General features: G+C 40.7%; 1 protein-coding gene across 2 annotated transcripts in view; it reads left to right on the top strand.

Moving 5' to 3' along the window:
- The window catches only part of EHBP1 (EH domain binding protein 1), a 411,820-nt gene that overhangs the window by 349,007 nt on the left and 39,555 nt on the right, over nt 1–23,258 (top strand). For both annotated transcript variants that reach the window (XM_054974434.1, XM_054974440.1), the window contains 4 exons: nt 3,417–3,544; nt 5,965–6,103; nt 6,275–6,381; nt 9,103–9,226. In XM_054974434.1, coding sequence (XP_054830409.1) covers nt 3,417–3,544; nt 5,965–6,103; nt 6,275–6,381; nt 9,103–9,226 — 498 coding nt within the window. The remainder of the gene's footprint in view (nt 1–3,416; nt 3,545–5,964; nt 6,104–6,274; nt 6,382–9,102; nt 9,227–23,258) is intronic.

The raw sequence follows: 23,258 nt of genomic DNA, 5'->3' as shown, positions 1-23,258 counted from the left end.
CACCCCCTTACGTCACCTATTCTGGCTGTTTTGGACCCAATCCTGGCCATTAAGGGCTGAAATTGGGCCCAAATTGGCAAAAAGGGGCTGGAAATGGCTGAAAATGGGCCCAAAATGGTCATGATCAGGCCATTGATAAGTGGGAGAGTGATCCACCATCCGTCAGAGGCCCGATCCAGCCCCAATCCAGGCCAAAACGGGCCCAAAATGACAATTAACAGGCTCCACTTGTTTTCGACACTGTTACAGTTATGCCAATAAAGGTTCTGTCTTGTCTTGTCTTGTCTTGACTGAGAGTCAGGTGGGCGGGGCCACCTGACATGTGACCTCTTTGGGGAACTGCCGGAACTGCGTTCCTGTGCGTTCCTCCTCGAAATGAGCCCTGGTTAAGGGTAAGGGCCTGCCTGTTGTGTTCTCAGCAAAGGAAAGATTTGAACTGAGAGATTTCCTGGTCTTAACTCAGTTGCTTTGTGAAAAATCTTAACTTCCACTTGGATGTCCTCATTTGCTATTGCAATACTTATCGTGTGAGTAAGATTTATATTCAGAGAGACCCTTCAACAGAGAGTAGTAAAATTTTCAACTTAGTGGCTTTTTTATAAGGCCCATTTATACAAGCTAGATGATAAAAGCTGGATTGTCCCTTTTTCATGTAGAGGTCAGTGGATACATTTTTTAACTTTGTTTTACGAAATTTCTCCCCCAGCAGGGATCCAAAGTAGCTCACAATATTCTCTTCCCCATTTTTTCCTCACAACAACCTTGTGAGCCAGATTAGACTGAGAGTGCATGACTTGCCCAGCGTCACCCAGGAAGCTTGCATGGCAGAGTGGGGAATCAAACCTGTCTCTCCCAGATCCTAGTCCAACACTCTGACTACTGTACCATTACATTTGTAACTGGTATACTGGAATTCAGATCCTGGTTTGAGGTATAAACACTGGCTAGCTCATTGCTCCTCTGCCTTGGCCCCTCACCTGTTGGGTGAAAAGACCTTTCTTGTGGGAAGCATTAAATGAGATAAGACAGCAAAGCACTTTGCATGAAAGAAGTAAAGCATTAGGGATTAATATGAATTAAAAACATCTCCACTTTTCATTCTACACTCTCAATGTTTACCATATGACAGCTTTGGGTAGGACCTTTATGAACTGAACACACTTTCCTCTCTTTGATATGTTCCATGTGGATACAAGTGAGCCATGTAAAGAGGCTCTGCTTGCTCTCTATAGTTCCAGCATGAATTTTTCCTTGCATTTACTTGTAATTTACTTGTAATTGTGCCAATTTTGGCAATAGTAGAGCTCTTCTAGTGCAGTATTTATTTTTATTTAGGCTTCGCTTATTCCTCATCTTTCTCCCCAACAGGGACCCAAGGTGGCATACATAATTCTTCTCCATTTTATCCTCACATCAACTCTGTAAGGTAGATTAGGCTGCCTCTCTGGCCCAAGTTTACCCAGCAAGTTTCCATGGCAGAGTGGGGATTCGAACTTGGTTTTCCCAGATCGTAGTCCAGCACTTGAGCCACTACACCGCACTACACTCATTGTGCAGAGAAGTATTTCCTTTTCCCCATCCTGAATCCACTGCCATGTCTTCAAATTCTAGTATTTTGGGAGAGGAAGGGTAAAGCCCATAAATTTTCAGGCAGACAGTGACCATTTAAAACTTTAGTGTGATGGGTAGCATATGGAGGTTTTAAGATGAACTAGGGTAAGACAAGGTAGAATAACAATTTAATAATGCAGATTAATACAAATTTTTATTTGTGTATACATGCCTTGTACTCACATGCTCCCCTCTCTTTCCCTTTGCATGCTCAAAGTCAATTAGTGACTTCAGGTTTAGCCCAAGCCAGAGTGTTTCCATTACATCAGAGCAATTAATTATGGCTTACACTTCTGATCCGAATCAGAACTGCAGGCCGCAGTTTGAAGCTGGTTTACAGTGTTAGCTTGGAAAGGAATACTACATCCACATAATAATTGGTTCCAAGACCTGACAAGTGTTCACACTGCTTACTGGCCACGGAACATCACGCCAAGCTTCTGGAACAACAGCGTCTTCCTGGTGCAATTTCATTCTGGGAGCTTGGCATGATGTTCCGTGGCCAGTAAGCAGTGTGAAAACGGCATGTTTTAGTGTTGAACAGCCTGCGTGTCTGTATATTCAGTGAGTAATGGACACAACTTTAGGGCAAGACTGTGCATGAGAACATTTAATATCCTACCAGGTTTATGTTTCTCGTTCATTCTGTTCAATATTGAGTAAAGTTACTTTAAAAGAATTTTCACTCTAATCAATGTGATTTACATTTAAGTTAGTGCATTCACTTGATGTCACTCATGTAGTATGTATGTATGTATGTATGTATGTATGTATGTATGTATGTATGTATTTATTTATTTATGTCATTTATAATCTGCCTTTCTCACTGAGACTCAATGTGGATTACACAGTACAAGCTTAGTATTAGGTGCCACACTGCAAAATATGAAATTGAAGAAACTGAAGTGGCAGGGGATATGCTTAAGGTATATAGGGCCTTTTAAGATGTATTTATTTATTAATTAAAACTTTTATACCCATCTTTCCTGTTGGCTCAAGGCAGCTCCCAAGCAGTAACTAAAACTTAGGTTTAATCCAAATAAAATGGAAACGCTCCAGATACTTCCCTACCTCCTTGAAAGATGCCTGCTGCTCATATCCCACCCTGGGAAACAAACAAGCCCTGCAACACCTTACAAAGGCCTGCAGTAAAGTCAGCCCATTCCTCTAGGGAGGGGCTGTGATGGAAAAGGTCTCGACTGTGGCTGATGCAAGATAGGCCGCTTTGAGGGGGGGGACAGTCAACAGATGGCAGCCTGAAGATGGTAAGCTCATGTACAGGAACATAAGGAAGGAGACAGGCCTTGGGGTGTGTGAGCCCCAGGCCATGGAGGGCTCAAAAAGTCATAACTAGCACTTTGAATTGAGCAGGGAATCAAACTGGCAGCCAGTGTCTCTGCTTCAAAATGAACAACGTATGTTCTCAGTGGTTTGCCCATGACAATAACTGGGGTCCTGCATACTGGACCAGCTGCAGTTTCCAGATTATCTTCAAGGGCATCCCAACGTAGAGTGAGTTACAGTCATCCAAACTTGAAAAGCCAAACGTGTAAGTGTGGCCAGATCAACCAAATCGAAGAAAGAAGAGAGTGAGTGGATCAGTTGCAGCCGACAGAAGGTGCTCTTGGCCACTGCTAGACAAATCAGGAGCGCTCCTGAAATTCCAAGTTATGTATTCCAATTCCATCTCAGTTGTCCAATTTTAAGCTTACTTGTAGAGCAATGCAAATATAATCTCTCTCAAACTGGTGATTCTGAATCTAAATGCATCTCACTCTGCTGTGTTGTGGTCTTTGCATATATAGCTGAACAGAACAGCAAGTTGGTGGATTTGAAATTGAAGAAGCTCTTAGAAGCTCAGCCACAGGTGGCAAATTCATTCTCCAGCGTTGCTCAGAAGTCAGTTGCTGATAGCACAGAGCAAGAGTTTAAGGTAAGTTTTGGCTAAAGCATTGGTCTCAGTCCTTGAGCCTTCTGAATTCTGATTTGTACTCCACAGTGACAAAAACTTTTATTTCAAGTCTTCCCAAGTCAAAATTGCTGTGACTGTTAGTGGCTGTTTGTAATCAGATAAATACAATCCTAGGGTTTGCCTGCATATTGATGAATGTGGTTTCTCTTACGGTGGGCCTTTTGTTGTACAGTGATTGTTGCCATTGGCCACTATGTTGTGAATTCTGTCAAGATCCTTACCTTTTCTTACATCACAAATTTATGGAGGTATGGAAAGTAAAACAGGGCTCCCTTGTGAAGTGAAGAGCAAATAATTCATTTACAATAAATATGAATACAGTGGGCATTCTCTCAAGCTAATTCTTTGGCTTTCCTGTGGTGAAATCAAAGTACTTTACAAGCCCAAATGTGGGTGTCTCTGATTTTGACGGAAAGAAATGGGTAATATTACATTTGTGCATCGTATTTCCTACACAGTAGACAAATCCTGTTACCGCACATGTGCATACATGTGTATGTGTATTAGAGTTGGGGCTGCTTGTTTTCTCAGATAATATATACACATAGATTTCCAAATACAGTCGTAGTGCATCTTATCAGTTTATTGTTTTCATTATCCCATACCCTTTACTCCTATATGAAAAGGATTTCCATGACTAAGGGCAGTTGCACTTTATGTATAACTTTTCACCCACCTGCAGACTGTGGGTGTATTTGCTGCTGACTGAAAGGATTTCCTTCCCCAGATACAGAGATGCTTTGAAGTCCCAAAACAATGACTTTCATTGCTTTTTTCCCTTACACTGTCGGTTCCGATAAATTGGTGATGAAAGTGTGTGGCAGCAGCAGAGGACTTTCAGTCTCTATCTTTGAACAAAGGGAAACCTGGATCAAGTCTGATTTTTTGCGTTCAATTTAGCTTTTCGCAGTGGATTTAATGCAAAATGAAGCTGGCCCCGAAATAATACAATGGATTGAAAAGGCTAACTGAATTAGCAGGCTTAGAGGAATACATTTGTAAAGTGGCAGAAGTCCCTAGTCATAAAAAGGCTTCTTAAAATGGGATTTACTGGCTAATCACACTGATATTTTAGCATGTTGCCAGGCCTAAAAAATTAGCTGTGTTTGTTTATTTTGGTAAAGACCTCAGTTTCGACTGTCAGGTGGCTGTTGTATGAACTGCTAGAAGCAGAAAGCAAAATCCTAGCAGCTTGTTCACTGACAATTCTGGAGTGAATGATGTGTTAAAGAAATAAAAGTTAATAAATAACACACCATTAGGTCAATTTGATGCCAGTCAACATGACAAAAATAGTCCCTCTCTTTTTAAATACACTCTTTTTAATGAATTGAGAGTTCCTTTTTTGGAACTTATTGCAACAAAAGGGGCTACTAAACATTTATTTTGTTAATGGAGTAATAAATAGTATGTGGTGTCCATCTGTTCTGTTAGAGCTTTGAGCCTTGAGTTGGATTTGTGTTTTTAATAAAATGCAGTTTACACATTTATAAATGAGGCATTCTGTGTTTGTGGAAAAAGGATAAACTGTTACTTTCCCTGGAGGATTCTGTATCCCAGGCCTCCTTGAGGCTAGAGAATAGGGCATTGGAGAACTCCCTCATTACCAATTGTCTCAATGCAGAGGAAGGGCAAAGTCTTGGTAGCTTTTGATAACCAGTTTCAGCATTCAGCAGGCTTAGCTATTAGTCATGCATCTTAGCCTTTCCCTATTTACTTTCAAAACACTTAATAAAAATAATAATAGATTAGGTATAAAATGAAATATTTGTTTGGTACACAGCACCTCGGTATCTGCAATTTCCACACACTGTGGTGGTTTAGTCTTCTGGGATATTTCATGTTGATAGACCCATTTGAATTTGTTACCAATATTAACATAGAAAGCTCTGGAAAACAGTAATTGTAGTCTCCTTGGCTGTAAAAGGCTTACTTACAAATCTGGACTCAGAAAGTTATAGATCATGAAATGCAGTTCACTGGGGTAGTATTATAATCCTACCTTTTATCCTTCATCCAGTATTAGTGGTTTATCTCAATGGGCATAAAATTAGAAATGAGTTTTTCTTGTCATACAAGACTGTGGGCCTTTTCAGAATGACAAAATTCTTTACTGGGACAACCAGTGTGTGGAATAGAGTGAAGCCACAGTGCTTTTAAAATGGATAAATCGTGATCAGAGGAATATACATGGCTGCCTAACACTTTTTAAGGCCCAATGCTGTATTCTTTTCTAGGTCCTATTATCGTTTTTATCAGACATAATCAGTAATCTGAGTTGTTAGGTTTTCTCCACATAAAACTCTCCTGCTGAAATATATCTTTCCAACTTCTAACTTCACATTTATACATGAGGTTTTATTATTTCTTTCCCCTGGCAGAATGAGGTGGAAGACCCTCGTGCTGAGCGATTACAAAAAGCAACAGAACGTTTTAGAAATCCTGTTGTATTCAGCAAGGACTCCACAGTCAGGAAAACACAGCTCCAGTCATTCAGTCAATATGTTGAAAACAGACCAGGTGGGTGAAAATGTTCTAAAAAGCAAATTCTCCACCCAACACACCCCCATTTTATGATTTAATAATGTTTAACAATAAATATATTTAAACCAGATAATGCAAGTCCACATTTCAATACACAAATATCAAGTATTATAATAATTTTACATGTCTTTCCTTCCTTTTTTCAAGAGATGAAAAGGCAGAGATCAATACAGGAAGATACAAAGAGAGGAAATGAGGAGAAGGCAGCGATAACTGAAACTCAGAGGAAGCCATCAGAAGATGAAGTGCTTAATGTATATTAATTTTTTGTCTGGTTTCATGATTGCTGATAATTCTCAACTGTATGTGGAAATAGTGCCTTTATTTGTTAAAATGAGATGTTAGGTTTTCTTAGATGTCAATCTCCAGTGCATTCAAAGCAGAGTGAGAGGGGCGCGCTGTTGAATTAGTCTGCGGCGTGGTGATAATTGTCAGATAAAAAAAATGAATTTTTCAGAGTTCCACAGCTCCAGCTTCCTTGAGACATTTCCATCAGGGCACTTCCCATAAAGAGATTCCAGTATTGATCTACCGGGAGGATTTTAATTATTACAATAGCAGATACCGCAGAGCTGCAGTTAGAGGGAAAAGTCACATGAGACCTGCTAGAATTTCTCAGCCAACCCATTTTGTTGGCTTGGGTTAATGGGTGTTCAACCTTTCCATTATCCAGATCAGCCGTGAATTACTAGCTGAATGATGTTTGCATTAATATAATATATATGGTAATTTCTTCACTTAATTAACGGGGAGGTTCAGCTCAGTAGGGGTATGGGCTGATCATGTGTAAAATTGATTTGTGAGGGAAATATTTGATAGACCGCAGGGGGAAAGCTGCTTTTGATGGACAGCTGCAGGACAGAAGCAGAAAGAACAAGTTTTAACCTGAATGTGCCCCCCCCTTTTCTTTTTTTGTCTGGAAGCGCAACATAGTTGTGTGGTTTTTTTCTCTTCAGGATGGCCGTTTGTTGCTGTCCACTGTTTGTCTAAATGGTGGTTATTGTTTTTGCTGAGGCACTTCAATGCCATCTAGAGAATATAAAACATCCTACTTCTGTACTGAATGGCTGCTACACATTTTAGCAATCTGTCTGCTGATAATTTTTTTATTACTTAAGAACAGTTGTGCTTTAATAGAGCTGTAGAGGTCTTGCTCAGCAACTTCACAATATATATGCAAATTGTACACATGAACTCGAGGGAAGTTTCATCCTGACACAGCATTCCTTTTAATCTAATACTATTTGGTGCAGTCTTAAGAGCTGGCACCAGCAAAGTTTTGTGTTAACATCGAGGAATGGCAGTTCCATTTCTTTGATGATACTTTTCATTATTATTAGGGCTTCTTCCTCTGCTACTCCACTTCTTTGGTTTTTCCATCATATACTTCAGAGGCTCTAAAATCCAATTTGTCCTTTTTTGCATGGGTGTAAGGACAAAGCCAGTAGAATAAACTCCCCCTTATAGTAGTTTTTCTGCTTGTTGCTGTTGAGGGTGGGTGGGTTAGTCCCTCCATAAATTTCCATGCACAACACTCATTGGTTGTGAGAGAGGCACTAACTACCTCATCAGCTTTTACTTAATCTCCATTTTCAGCAATAAATTCCTGTGTTGATGTATTCAGCAACTATTTGAATAGAAACATCATTCTGTGTTGCTATCTGAGACTGTCTTACCTTATCCAGCAACAAGTGTGGGACAGTAATATTACAGTGTTTATCTTTTCCCCAAAAGACAATATCTGTACATACATATCCATTTGCAGTAGACGCAAGCATCTCAGCCTGAACCTGATCTTGAAAAGTCTTGATGAAGATCCCCAAAGAGGGTTATTGGTGATTTCAGAGTAATTCTAGGAGAAGGTTCCTATGGAACTTTGCCTCCGGTCCCCATTTAGAATTGAAGGCCAGAGCAGAACTTCACTTGCAGCACACTTGATTCTGAAGTTCCATGTTTCCTGAAGAAGGATTTGAAAACAGTTTGTATTCTTATGAAACTGAATGAAATCTGGCTATGATCTAGCATGACAAACAGCTCTCTGGTAGCTTGAATTAGCGTTTGCACTTATGTACACACAGAAAGAACATTTGAAAGGTCAGCTATGTATCTGCCTGGTCTTCAGACAGCATTAATAGTCTATAACACTTAAATCTCCTCCTCATTCTCCTTTTTCATACAGGTGTTAGGTAACTTTTATCGTATGAAAGATTTGAAAAGAAAATATAAATATTGTGTTCATGAAATGAACCAAAGCCAGTGCATCATCCCGTTTGCAGACTTTTATCTTTTTTAATTCTTGTTGCACCTGAAAATCTGTGTAAATGAATTTTGTCACCACTCGTCAAGAATTTTTAAAAACTGTCATTAGCAGTGTGATGGCCAGGCCATTTGGAAGCAGGGCAAGAAATTGCTGTAGGGAAAACCTGAAGAAGCTTTTTACTGTTGTTGTCATAATGTCAACATTTTAAATTACACAAATAATAAATACATAGAAAAGAGAGGGTGTTCATGGAACAACATCTGTACTTTTAGCCATTATTGGTAAATTCTTGTTTTCTATCTTTATCAAAATACAGTGGATTTAAATTGGCAGTGTAGAAATGAATAACATGTGCTGGGTCTTTTCCTTTGTAGTAGAAAAAGCTGCTTCATAAGTTAGTGAACTATGCTATAAATGAACTATATTTGGCCTCTTCACAGAATAGATTCTACACAGAGAAAAATACTATAGACTTGTAAAAAAGTCAGAAAAGAGGCTCAAACCCATAAGACCAGCCTTCAGGGAGTGGCATTTTAACACTGTTGTACCTCATAACGAAATCTGGCAAATGGGTGAGATTTATGAATTCTGAGTGTTTTCTTATTTTGGTAGTAAGCATGATATTTAGGTAAGTGCCCTACTAAGTGCTTCTGGAAAGGAAAAAAATGCAACTTAACAAGTGATGTATTTTCTTCTTGTTTGTTCTCTTTAACAGAAAGGGTTCAAAGACACCAGTCAGTATGTTGTAGGAGAATTGGCAGCACTAGAGAATGAGCAAAAGCAAATTGACACCCGTGCCGCGCTGGTGGAGAAGCGCCTTCGCTATCTCATGGACACAGGTACGGTGCCCAATTACACTGTAAACAGTTTTGGCAAATTGAGCGTTCACAAACTCTTATAGAGTTTTGGAAGTGTGAATCTTTGAAGCTTGAATGTTCAGCAAAACTGCCTTGGAAATAAAAAGGCTGCGATTTGCAGCCACCTCTCTGGGCCCTGGTGATAAGAGTGCCTTCATGGGAAGTGATAACTTGCCCTGATACCGTGTGAGCCAGGACTATTGAACAGTGTGCTCATCCATGCAGAGTTGGAATACACATCTGTGCTTCATTGATATGCCACTGCTAAAAAAAAAAAAGGAGAGAGAGTAAGATCTTTACTGTTCTACTGATTCAGTGGGATGGGGGGGGGGACGAGATTTGGCCAGCTAAAGCCATGTACCACATGAAACAGAGCACAGTACATGGGGAAAGGCTCCACTGACTAGATCACTGAAATTTGAGAATACTATCTGGTTACTGATGCTCCACAATTATATTTTTTTCAGGAGGGCAGGTTGGATTTTTTTTTAAAGTGTGTAATACTTTGTGTTGCTGGTTCCGTCAAAAAAGGATTAAAGCGTAGAGTTAGATTTTGTAAACTGCATTGTTGTGGTGAGATCCAACGCACAGTAAATCTTAGATGGCTTTTTAAACAAATGATTCCTGTCAGATGGGCTGGGGCTGAGATTTACAAACGTTGTATGCTCTGAAACAGCACTCAGATCATGCAGAAATTAAATAATGTTCAGTGGAAGCAAATGTGTTTGTCTCACGCCACATGCATCTGTAAAGCTAATATAACCCCAGGCTAATGTCAGCGCAGCCTTAAAAGTCTGACTTTACACTGGAAAGCCATAAATTACTGATGTTAACTAAAAATCTAAGCAGATGCTGTTATTAATTTACACTGTGTAAAGGTTCAAGGTATTATGTCAAGTACATTAAATCACGTATAATGATGAGAGGAAAGGCAGCGTATGCTCACAAATATATGCGGGGTGTATGTGTTTTGTTTTCTAGTCATTACCCAGCCATTTCCTGTTTGCCTTATTTTTTCTGAAATATGAAATTTACGAAAAAATACATACATGACATGGGTGTAAAATAGAAATTGAAGGAACTGTTACAAACTATTTCAATAACATAAATCTAAGAAGTCAGTTCTTTTCTATTATCTTCTAAAAATAGCTGTAGCTACAAGTATATTTTCCTCATATTTTCTCTTTTTCGCCTACTACATTTCAATAGCAAATATGAAAGAATATAAAATGACACTATTAGAAGCTAATGTCATGCACAGCTTGATGTGTAGCTGAACTGCTTGATATCCTGAGTTAAAATCCAGAGGAGTTAGCTTTGTTAGTCTGTAGTTGCAAAAGATCTGACGAAGAGAGCTGTGGTTCTCAAAAGCTTATGCTACAATAAAGTTGGTTAGTCTTAAAGGTGCTACTGGACTCTTTACTGAGTTAAAATGGAGACTTGATTTAATTGTCAATCAAATGCTTTTAAATACTGCAATTAACAAGGTCGTAGTCAACTTTGTAAGTAAGCGGGGGACATATTTCCTAATTATATTAAAAATACTTCTGTGCATTATATCTGCAACAAACAGCACCACATTTGAGCCTGGTGTTTTCTTTTGAAGAATATGATCTCTCCAGATATCATAAAATAGAGGATTTCATATTCCGTTTTTCTGTCAATATCCTGTTTGTCTTCATATGGGGATCTCTCGGGCAAGACCAACTGCCACTTATATAGAAAGTACTATTAGAAAAACAGCTTGTATATTGATAACTCTTTGCTATGATCTGGCCTGGTAGGTAGGTTTTTGGGGGAGGAGGAAGAGTCAGTGCTGCTGATTCTGTTAAAAACATTATCCTATCTATCTTGGGCTGCAGCCACCGCAGCTTCAGTCATCTGCACAGGTTCTTTTGCAAGTGCCACCCTGCAAATAGACAAAATCAACAGCTGCCTGTGCATACATATTCTCTTTGGTGACCCCCACTTTGTGGAATGGCCTACCCGAAGAGGTCAAGAATGCTCCCCCTCTCCTGGCTTTCTGCAAACTGTGCAAAACAAAATTATCTAAGAGGGCTTCCTTACACAGGTAATAAAGCTGTGCTGTAAGAAAATGGCTCAAAGAGATGCTTTGGTAAAGGGATGGGGACTGTAAACTATACTACTGTGTACTGCCTGTTGCTGTAAGTATGCTTCTGTGGGTAGTTTCCGTGTCATTTAGTACATCATGTTAAATTACTTAGGTTTTGTTTCAGCATTGTTTCAGCTCAGTATTGGATATCTGCCTGAGGTTTTTTTTTTCAGATTTCTGCAATCCATACCCTATTGTATTGGTTATTGGAGGTCCTGACCATTAGTCTTATTGACTTACACTATGTAATCTGTCTTGAGTCACAGTGAGAAAAACGGACTATAAATAATGTAAATAAATAAATAACAAATAAAAACCTCCAGTAGCCCAAAATGCAGGCACACAACACTCCCAGCATATACTACATCTTTCAGTTCCTGTTAGCATCTGGACTGTGGAATCTCCAAACATTATGTTAGCTCTGTATGTGACAGTGGCTTCAGTTTTATCTGTACCATGTATATTTGTGGTATGGGCCTTCATTCAGAAGCTCATAACATGGTAGCAAAAGGAGAACAAGGAGCATAGGCATTGAGTTCCTGGATCATTGCCATATTCTGCGACAACCCACTGGTTAACATATCACATAAGTAACACAAAGTTTTCAGCATGTATCTATACAGTAGCTTCTACTCCGTTCGCACAAACCCCAGAAGATCAATGAGGGGACAAACAGCACAAAAATGGACAAAAAATCAGGCGCTCATTTTTTTAACCTGCATTTAAAAGTGTGAATCCTGTCAAGCAAGCAGCACTGCTTGCTCTTATCCTGCCGTAGCTCACCTCTGTGCTATGGAGTGTGCGAGGTCCAGCTAGATGCTACAGCAGCAGTCATGTTGAAGAGATGGTGTTTAGAGCCCCGTGGTTCCCAAAGCACCTCCCAGAACAGAGTCTTTATTTTCTGTCGGGGAGGGGGTCCAAAATGATGGAGCAGAACAGGAGTCAAGGTTCTTGGCAATGAATGGGTCCACTGGGGCCATACCATACTGGTCCAATTGACCCCTTTCTTCTGAGACCCCAAAAGATGTTCCAGTTAGGGGCTTTTGGTATCTCTCTGTCCCTGCCCGTGTGCCAGCTAATGCACAGATGCTCATATACACTGTTTATGAGAGCCAGTGTGGTATAGTGGCTAGAGTGATGGCCACTGGGAGTCTGGGAGACTCGGGTTCAGTTCCCTGCTCTGCTCACTGGGTGACTTTGGGCCAGTGATGCTCAAACTGAATTACCTCACAGGGTTTGTTGGGAGGAAGAAATGGAGGAGAGAATGATAAAAGCTGCTTTGAGTCCCCATTAGAGAGAAAGGCAGGGTATAAATGAAGTAAAAATAAATTCTAAAAAATATTTAAATGTATTTATTTGAAGCATTTCTATTCTGCCTTATCTCCTTGGACTCAAAGCGGCTATCTGATATTCACCTCCTTTGTCTAACATGGCAACTATCTAGCATGAAGCACCTGCTTTGGGTCTGATCTACTGACTGCCACACCTGCATCCATAAGGCTTATTGTAGGCATTTCGCTCCTATTCATTGAATGTCTAAAGATCTGCAGAAGAATGTAAAGTCTAGAAAGAAGAAAGGACTTTTTCTGCACCAGGTAGTTCGTTGGCGATCTGATGAGGGGGCTGGAGGTCCAGCCCTTATCGTGGTCCTTGACGTCTTGTCGCACACTCTGCTAGGTTTACCAGTGAGCTGAGAGATATGAAGCAGACTAGGAGATGCCTAGAGCAACATGGATGGGAGACGTGGGAAACATTCTACAGAGCATGCCAAAGAGACCATTTGCGGGCCTAAGCGGTGAGGTGATTTCAGCAAAGAAAACTCTTTTCTCCGCCACCATTGTGTCAGCTGAATTTCTTCCAGCTCGGTTGTTTGAAGTGACTTGATAACACCTAGGCGCAATCCTGTCAGTGTTGTTAATGATTCCCCTATTTCTGAAGTTTTTGTGAGGTTATTTGTTGGTAGAATTTCTCTCACCTCTTCCAACTTGGAGGCCAATTGAGTACCTGATGCATCAGAAGTACCTGCTTGTCCTTTTGTTATGTGTACATTCATGCTAATCTTGCCAATGAATGCGAACAGTCTCTTCAGGAGTGTGAGAACCACTGCTTGTGCTCTTGACGCAGATACATCCTGGCTTCTAAAATCATGCCAGGTCTTGAAGCCCTTGGTTAAAACTGTTAATGCCACACTTGCCGAAGGGGCTCTCCCTAGACCTTTGGAGGAAACAGTTATTAAAATGTTACTTCACTGGATATGGCTAAGCATGGGACCATCTCCAATATACCTTTTCTGGGGAAGGTGCTAGAGCGTGTGGTGGTGAAGCAACTGCCAGAGGTTCCAAGATGACACATCTGACCTCAACCCAGTTCAATCCTCCTTCATGCCCAGAGCCAGTGCCAGGGTTTCTGGTGCCTGAGGCGAAATACCTACTTGCGCCCCCCCCCCCGCTAACCCACTTTAAAAAACAGAAGAAACGTAGGAAGAATGAAAAGCACAATACTTGAAACTTTTTACATTTTTAATTTAATTTTTATTTCTTAATTTAAATTTTAAATTTTAATTTTTTTAATAAGTGTGAGAATAAATAACAACAGTCTGTTTTTCTTATTGTAAGACTCTTGGCAGTAGAAGGAGGGCTTCTCTTACAGGGCCCGCTTGATCACCTTTGTTAGAGATCCCTTTCGGGAACTTCCCTCCATGCTCATCCTCCTCCCCCGCCCCTGCTTGGGTTTGAAGTGAGCAGCAGCTGACAGCTAAGCATGTGGTGTATAAATATTGAAATAAACTATTGTGGGAGAGGGGGAAGGTGGGGGTGATATATGGAACCTAGGGGATGAGAGAAGGGAGGTGATAAAGAAGGGGCGCAGTGCGGGTGCTGCTCTGCTTGAATGAAGGGGGGAGCAGCATTGAGATCAGAGAAGAGGAAGGGGGAGGGAGAACAAAAGGGAGAAGGGGATAGGAAAGTAATAGAATTCAAAACAACAACTTTAAACCCAACAACAGTGATTTGCTCCTACCTGTCGCACAGGGACCGAAAGGGAATTGTGTGTGTCTCACCTCACTTCCTCCTTCCTCTGTGGCAGTGCACACACAACCAGCCACTCTTTCCACCAAAAGCAGCACCCTCCCCCCCCAGAAAAGCCTGAGGAAAGGTGAGAAGTAGAATTGATGCCAGCCGGGGAGGGGGAAAGTGATGTACTAAAAGGAAAGACAGGATTGCCCACTGGAAATAATGGGAGAGGCTTGAAGGCTCATTGGAGAAAATGGGAGCCAGGAATGCCAATTTACTTGCATGGGCTCCATTGAAATGCATTACAACACAAAAAAAGACCAAGAGTCCAGTAGTGAAGTGAGCTATGGCTCATGAAAGCTCATACCCTACCACAAATTTTGTTAGTCTTATAGGTGCTACTGGACTTTTTTTCTACTGCTACAGATAAACACGGCTACCCATCTTAATCTATCAACCCAGGCCCCAGAGTGCAATGACAGTCCTTGGGACTGGAATAGCAGAGGATGTGGAATGACAGGGGGTGTCATTCTAGTCCCAGAGCCCTGACCCTATTCCCAGGTGCAGTTGTTCCACTCTTCAACCTGTCATTCCAGTCCCTGAGCACAGGTTCTGTTCCTAGAGGCTGTCATTCCACTCTGGGGCTGTCATTCCAGTCCAAGAACACTTCTGCTACTCCCAGGGGCTGTCATTCCATTGTGGTGCCTGTAATTCCACTCCAAGATTGCTTCTACTACTACCAGGGGCTGTCATTCCACTGTCTAAACTGTCATTCCTTCCCAGAGCACAGATTCTACTCTGAGGGGCTGTCATTCATTGCACTCTTGGAGTTGTCATTCCAGTCCCAGAATTCTTCTTCTACTCCCAGGGGCTGTCAATGCACTGCACTCTGTGGGCTGTCCTTCCAGTCCCAAAGCACTGAGCCTATTCCAGGGACTGTCATTCCACTCTGAAACCTGTCCTTCTGGTCCCGGAGCACAAACTTGATAGCTAGGGACAGTCATTGCACTCTGGGGGCTGTCATCCCACTCCTAGAGTATTCCATCTGGTCTTAGAGACCTTTATGGAAAATCCATTCCACATTTTCTTTGCAACTTTTTTTGTGTTGTGATGCATTTCAATGGAGCCCAGGCAAGTAAATTGGCATCCCTGGTTCCCATTATCTCCAATGGGCCTTCAAGCCTCTCCTATTATTTCCAATGGGCAATCCTCCTGTCATTCCTTTTAGTACAGGGGGGGGGGGCAAAAGAAAGGAGGGAGCAAGGGGGAGAAAAGGTCAGATGGGGGCTCGCTGCTCCCCAGCCAGCTAGAGTCTCTCTTCCTTGCTCCAGGTTGAAGCTTCGCCCAAGGCTTAAATTGAGAGAGAGAGAGAGAAAGAGAGGAGGGGGGAAATGGCAGAGAGAGAAATGTCCCCGCTGATTCTCTAGGTCCTTCCCACTTTCTCCTTCCCCTTTGCTTTCTTCTGTCATTATTCCATCTCATCCTCCCTCCCAGTCCACCAAAAGAAACTTACCACTTTTCCTCTGCTCCTTTCTAGTTTGTGAGGCGACAGGCAGGAGATAGGGGGGAATGCTTGGCAGTTGGCCTGTGTGCGTCCTCCCAGCCCTCCTGCTCAGTTGCTCTGCAGCACCCACCCATCCACCCCGGTGCCCCCTCCAGCGCCTCTATGCTTAAGGCAATTGCCCAACTTGCCTCCATTGACGCGCCGCCCCTGTTCATGCCTGAGTTTGGAACCTAGATGTTAGGTTGTTCTGGTGGACAATCTTTGCTTAAAACTGCAAGGGGGGGCAGCCATCCGTGCTAATACTGTTATATCTGTCAGTGGCCTTTGACACAGCTGACTGCTCCTTTTTTATCCATCATTTGAAATATGATGTTAAGTTAGTAGCCCTTTGGTAGTTTTGGTCTTTTTTGATCCAAACCATAACACAGAGTTTCCAGAGGAAGATTTGCCCTGTGGAGTGCCACACAGGGTTCTATTCTCTCATCCATGCTCTTCAATAATTTTATGAAGCTCCTGAATTAGCTGCTCCAGAGCTTCGAGGTTGGGTGTCGTTAATCTGCAGATGGCACCCAGCTCTATATTTCACTATCCGGGCATCCAGATGCCTCCATGGCCACTTTGAACTGGTGCTTTGAGGCCGTGGCTAGGTGGCTAAGGCAGAACAAACTGAAGAGGAATTCAGACAAGACAGCGGTAAGGCTGGTCAGCAGGGGTCATTTCGTAGAAAAAGAGCGTGAGGAACTCATTATAACTCATTAGCATATGCCACGCCCCTTGACATCACCAGATTTGCATATGCTACACCCCCTGACATCACCTATCCTGGCTGTTTTGGACCCAATCCTGGCTATTCAGGGCCAAAATTGGTCCCAAAATGGCAAAAAAGGGGCTGAAAATGGCCGAAAAGGGGCCCAAAATGGTCAGGATCAGGCCACTGATGAGCAGGAGAGTGATCCACCACCTGTCAGAGGCCTGATCCAGGCCATTTCGGCCCCAGTCCAGGCGGAAACGGGCCCAAATGGCTGAGAGTCAGGTGGGCGGGGCCACCTGGCAAGTGACCTCTTTGGGGAACTGCTGGAACTGCGTTCCTGCATGTTCCCCCTCAAAATGAGCCCTGCTGGTCAGGAAGGCTGATGTTTTAGAAGAGGTTACATCCCCCTGCAGTAGATGGAGTGGAATCAGCATTTAGAGAGGAGGAGAAGAGCTTAGAAGTATTCTTGGACTGAGCGGTCCTGTTTGAAAAGCAGGATGGTGTAGATACAGCCTCCTATCAGCTGCATCCGTCTCAACATTTCTTCAATCTTCCCACATTGGCCCCTGCTTCTGTAACCTCCCAGATAGATTACTTTAATGCACACTATGTTGAGTTGCCCTTGAAGACAACCTGGGAGCTTCAGCTGATGCAAAATGTGGCAGCTCAATTATAAGTTGCCCATCTTAAAAGACGCACTGGTGTGAATTTGTTTCGAAGTCCAATTCAAGGTGTTGGCCTAGGACCTCCATGTCTAAAGGACCATCTTCTCCCATATATCCCCACGTACCAGCTGTCATCTTCAGACTGCCACCTACTGGCGGTTCCCATGCTTAGGGCAGCTTGCCTGGCATCGACAGATCCTATGACTTTTCCATGGTACCCCTCAGTCTCTGAAATGGGTCCCAAGCGGGGGCAGCAGCAGCAGCATTAGAAATCTTCAGGAGGCACTTGCAAGGCCATTTTATTTTGACAAAGTATAGACTGTAAGCAAGTTTTGGAGGGGAGCCGCATGTCTGGAAGTTTATTCTGTTTGTTTTAAACTGTAATAGTTTACCTATGACTTGTAAGCTGCTTTGAAGCACAAGGAAAGGCAGAATACAAATATTTTAAACAAACTAATAAAATAAAAACATGTTTCTTGGGAAATACAACTCCATTTCCATTTTATATTTATGGAATGATTTATTTACTATTAATCTAAACAGTAGTCCAGGAACAGATTTATTTAAGTAGACTAATGTCAGGGCTTTTTGAAGAAGTCTGGCACTGCCCATGTATTCCTCCCACTCAGGCAGGCAACTCTGTATTTAGGACTGATGACAGATCTACTCACTCCTCCCAGTGCATGCACAGAGTTCAGCCGCAGCACTGAAGTACTGGGAAAACTGTAGAAGATCTGTGTGGCCTTTGGAACATACATTGAGTTTTGATAGTAGGATATACTTCTGAAATCCTTACACTGAAATCTCATGTGTGTAACCAGAGGAGTTAGCCGTTTTAGTCTGCAGTTGCAAAATAGTAAAGAGTCCAGTAGCACCTTTAAGACTAACCAACTGTATTGTAGCATAAGCTTTCGAGAGCCACAGTTCTGTTCATCAGATGCATTGTCAGCTTTCGAGAACTACAGATCTTGTCAGATGCATCTGATGAAGAGAGCTGTGGCTCTCGAAAGCTTATGCTACAGTAAAGTTGGTTAGTCTTAAAGGTGCTGCTGGACTCTACTATCATTTGTAGAAGTTGCTGCTAAGACTGGTGCTGGGAACATTCTAGACTTGGCCCAGTTACTTAGCATGACCAGGTTCCACATGCAGTAGTCCTCTGTAATATGAGTGAGACCCCATGTATCTACTGAAAACCTTGTATCTCCACCCCTTTTAAAACAATAGTATTGTCATTGCTTCAGTTAGCCAAACAGAGTGCCTTATTCTTTTGAAGACCAAAGGCCTCCATTGCTGTTAAGCTCTTTTGAACAGAAATGAGACCCTTGCTTCTTTTAAGGAGGGGCAGGAACCATGCATATGTAGTTTCAATTGAATATCAGGGGAATGAAAGTTAAGCAATAACACTTTTCTAAAAGGTGTTAAAAATAGTGGTAATTAAAATTGCAGGTGACCGATTTGCTGTTGGTGTTGATCATTCTCATTTACAAGATGTAAGCTCCCCAGCATGTTTATGTTTCCAGCACTAGGAATCTTTGCATATTGTGGCTTCTGTTTCAGTAAGGAATATCTCATCTTAGTTAAGCTAAAAAAAAGTGGCATCAGAAGAAAACTGTTCTTTAGGGACATAAACATACATTATGAATAAGCGTATGCCATGTTTGTGATTACAGCATGTTTCCATAATACTTAGTACAGCTGCAAATTTTAATCAATTTAATTGCCAAATTAATCAACTAAAGTTATAGTTTATTCATCATTCAATGCATATTTTAATCAGTGGGGAATTTTTAAAATCTGTTGTACGGGGTCTAACAGATACAGTTCTTTACTGTTAAACAGTAATTTTACGGCTCTGGCTCACAAATCTGATTTTTTTCTTTTTTGTTCCCTACTAGAGATGGACTTTCCTTTTAAATGATATTGTGTACTTTGAACAATTTCTGCATCTTCCAAAGGATTCCTGTATTGAGGTTAAATGTATTATTTGCCAGTTTGTTACATTCTAGGATAAGAGGGACATGGTATCCAGACTGAAACCTGTAACACTCTACATAGGGCTGTTTTTGAAGAATGCCTGGAAACTGACTTTTTAAAAACATGGCAACCAGGTTGTAGGTGGAACAGGCCATTGGCTGTGTGTTATTCCAGTTTTATTTAGTAATTTTCAATTTGTTGCTGCTTAGTTTCCAGATCCAATTCAAAGCTGATTAAGAGACTTTTATAATGCTAAACAGTCTGGGGCCACAAAATCTCAAGAACCATTTTCACCCATTTGGTCCAACCTAGGCATTTAGGTCCTCATCACAGGTGAGCCCCCACATCTGAAGTATGGTATATGGCCATGGGAGAATCTAAGTTTTCAGTGAAAATAGGTCAGGTGGATAACCATGTTGGTCTGCAGTAGAAGAGCAAGATTCAATTCCAGTAGCACCTTAAAGATCAATGGAAAATTTGCACTGGCTACCAGTCTGCATGCTAAGGACTGCCTGCTCCAATCTAATCCTGCTGCACCCTGCAAACTTCTGCAGAAGTCCTTCTGTATGTATCCTAGTCATCAGTTATGAGACATACTGATTTTTCTTCCATTGCTCTTCGTCAGTGCTGATTTTTCGGTTTTTAAACAGGTTTTCTTTTTACTATGTTTAATACACAGGCTCCCTTGGAGAACTGCATTGATGGAATAATTTGTTAAAAAATTTAATTAACTATCCTTCAGTACCTGATCAGCGTTATCTAGCTATGATATAAATATATTTTATATCAGACAAATTGGTACAAACCTGTTTTGATCAAAATAAAAGGTGGATAAAAACAAGTGCTGTCAAATCCAGATTGGGAAATTTCTGGAGATTTGGGGATAAAGCCTGTAGAGGGTGAAGTTTGGGGCAGGGAAGGAACTCAAGAGGGGTATAACACATAGAGTCCAACTTCCAAAACAGCCATTTTCTCCAGGGGGGCTGATAAATGTTGGCAGGAGAACATTATAATTTTGAGGATCTTCAGGCCCCGCCTGTAGGTCGGCAATCCTAGTAAAACATACTTTGCAATTATCTCCAAATGATCAGTGATTTTTTTTAACTGCTGTAAGTTGTTGTCTGTAGTAAATATTTGCAGTTTGCATGGTCACGAGAAAAAAAATTGTCTGAAATTCCAAAGTCTTAGATAGGATTTAAATAATCTCTGCATTTACTTGTTTTGTCTAGCTGTCATTTCTGTTTATGTTTCCACCCAACCAGACACTTAAATAAAGGTACTGCGGACAAATATGTTTTGTTTGCTAACTCCAACTTAAAGTGTTTTAGTTTCCCAGTTCTATTATAATTTCCAGTTGAGACAGAAGTAGTGTTCTATATAAGATTCTATATGATGCAACTGAACATCTTTATGGTACTATATTAATGCAAGAAAACAAAAAAAGACACATTCATACAAAACCTGTTTGGCTGCTGATTGAACACTGATTGTAAATATAATTGAATTAGCTCTCACTAACATAAATGTAGACAAAATAAATATAGACAAGAGAATCTACTGAAAGCTTCTGTAATGTTTTAGATTAATAGGCATACAGAATTCTTCACATTTTTTATTATGTTGTCCCTAGATGAATTCAAAGTAATTGGGGTGGTTAATTTTATTTACACAGAGCCGTTCACAGCGCATTAAATAATAGAGATAATTGAACAAGAATTGTCAAGTGTGTACTGATATCAGACATATTACAGAAGGGAATGTGCATAAAACTTCATTTCTATGCAGCCATTGTTTATGGTAATTAAGTACACAGATTTATCCCTTGGTTGCCTTCCAAGCTTATGGCAACTGCTATTGTTGTGCTCCATTAATATGTAATCAGGAAATAGTTTAATTTTCTAATCTGCAGTTTGAGAATTCACTTTCTAACAACTCTTAATTACTGCCTTGCCCTAATGATGCTCATGGTTATGAAAATTGAACCAATAAACTCGGCAGAAGAAGCCAGAGGGGATTAGAATTCCAGAGGTGGCGTTTACTTAATAAACTTGTTATGCCTTCACCAGAGGGAGCTCAGTGTCCTTCAGAAGCATCTGATTTTATATTTCAGAATTTTCTGTGTTGGCTGTGTAAAGAGTTAACGCACAAGGACCAGGTAGTAGGAAGAGAAGAGTCCTGTTGTAAAAAAATCTGATTCACTAGAGAGCAAGATATGTGATGGTATCACTACTTTGTAATGTTTCAAACTGTATAGTAATTTAGAGTTCTGCTGTATGGGGAATAGCACAATTAGTTTAATATTTTTATTTTCTTCTTGTATTACTAGTGTTTTATTTTTTTCCAAAAGTTGGCTGCCTTTCATTAGCATTTCTAAAATATAAGCACCACCAATTAATGAATACTATCTGAATTCATATGCGAGAACATCCTTGCAGCGTATCCATTGTTCAGTGTGCTTACTTGGAAGTAAGTCCACCTAGCTTCATATTCAGAATTGCTGGTATACATGTTTCCTTAGACACCAGTAAGATTTGTCTGATTTTTCACAGGGTGTTCTGACCAGTATCCTGTGTCTTCTTCCAGTTTTCATTAAATATCACACATGTAACTCAGTAGATGGCAAACAACGCTTTTCCTACTTTGTGACAGCTGTAATCAAGATCAGAATCAGATCTACAGTTTTGTGTGTTTTGCAATCATGTTATTAAATCCTTTTAACCTATGCTTAAAATGTGCTTCCCTATAAGTGATCAGATCACACAACTACACAAGTTCCAGTGTAGTTATTTAAAAGGTCAGCATTTGCCAAGAGTCCCAGAGGGTGTTATCTGATGCTTTGTTTACGCACAGAATAATAAACAAATAAGGAATGGCACACAGTGCTATGTGCAAACTCTGCAAATACTTTTTAAAAAATAAATAGTAGTAGCCACTGTAATTTGGGATCTCATTGACACATTGCTTTCCTTCTTAAGGAAAGAGAGCCTGTGCTGTTTTTACACTATGAGCCCCAAATAGGGGTGGATTACGATGTATTATCTACTATTTTCATCTCCTTTTTACCTATACTATCCCTTCACTCCTTGAGTGGGTAAGCTTTCTTGTCAATACAGCTAGTTACACTGTGAACCAAAGGACAAACCATGGAAACTACAAGCCTGTGCATTCTGCCACTGCAAATTAACTCTTAACTAATCTGTAGTTTTAAAATCTTGATTATTTTTTTCTTCCTAATGGAAGACAGAAAACTCTTTTAATGTGATTCACGTTGATGCTCCTTTTAAGAAATAGAAAACATGGCTTAATCAAAAGGACAATTTTCGGGCCCAGTGAATGGTCTAGAAGTTCTTGATACTGCAGCATTGCCAGTACTCTTATTCGTCTCTCGGAGCAGTAAAATATAAGGTTATTTTTTTAAAGAAAAGGAACTTTTCGTCATAATATTTATAATATTGGTAGATGGTTTCTGAGAGAAAGTACATGTGAAAGCCCTTGCATTTAGTCCATTGTTGGCAAATTTTAATCTTTTGATAGCAAATGTTGTGTAACAGTGCTTTACTTTGCTTCTGTCATAACAGGCTTTCTTATCCTCCCTTCTTATCCAAAAATTGGGAAAATTGGTCCATTAAATACTTGGATGGGAGACCACCAAGGAAATCCAGGGTCGCTATGCAGAGGCAAGGCACCTCTGAATATCTCTGGCCTTGAAAACCCTGTGGGTCTTAATGACAAAGCAAATTTAATAGAGTATAAGCTTTAATAAGTAAAAGCTCACTTCATCAGATACAAATAGAATGAAGATCTATCAACCCTTATATCCAAGTCAGAGGGTGGGCCAGTTGGAGTCAGGATGCAGAGGTACGATGCAAATGTAATCAGCTCGATTAGAGACATAGGATTCTTATCTCATTACAGATAATAATAATAACAACAATAACAACAACAATATTCGATTTATGTACCACCCTTCAGGACAACTTAATGCCCACTCAGAGC

The sequence above is a fragment of the Eublepharis macularius genome, chromosome 1 (assembly GCF_028583425.1).
Source record: "Eublepharis macularius isolate TG4126 chromosome 1, MPM_Emac_v1.0, whole genome shotgun sequence".
Lineage (NCBI taxonomy): Eukaryota > Metazoa > Chordata > Lepidosauria > Squamata > Eublepharidae > Eublepharis > Eublepharis macularius.
Note: the sequence above shows the minus strand (reverse complement) of the source record. Positions and strands in the feature narration are given on the sequence as shown.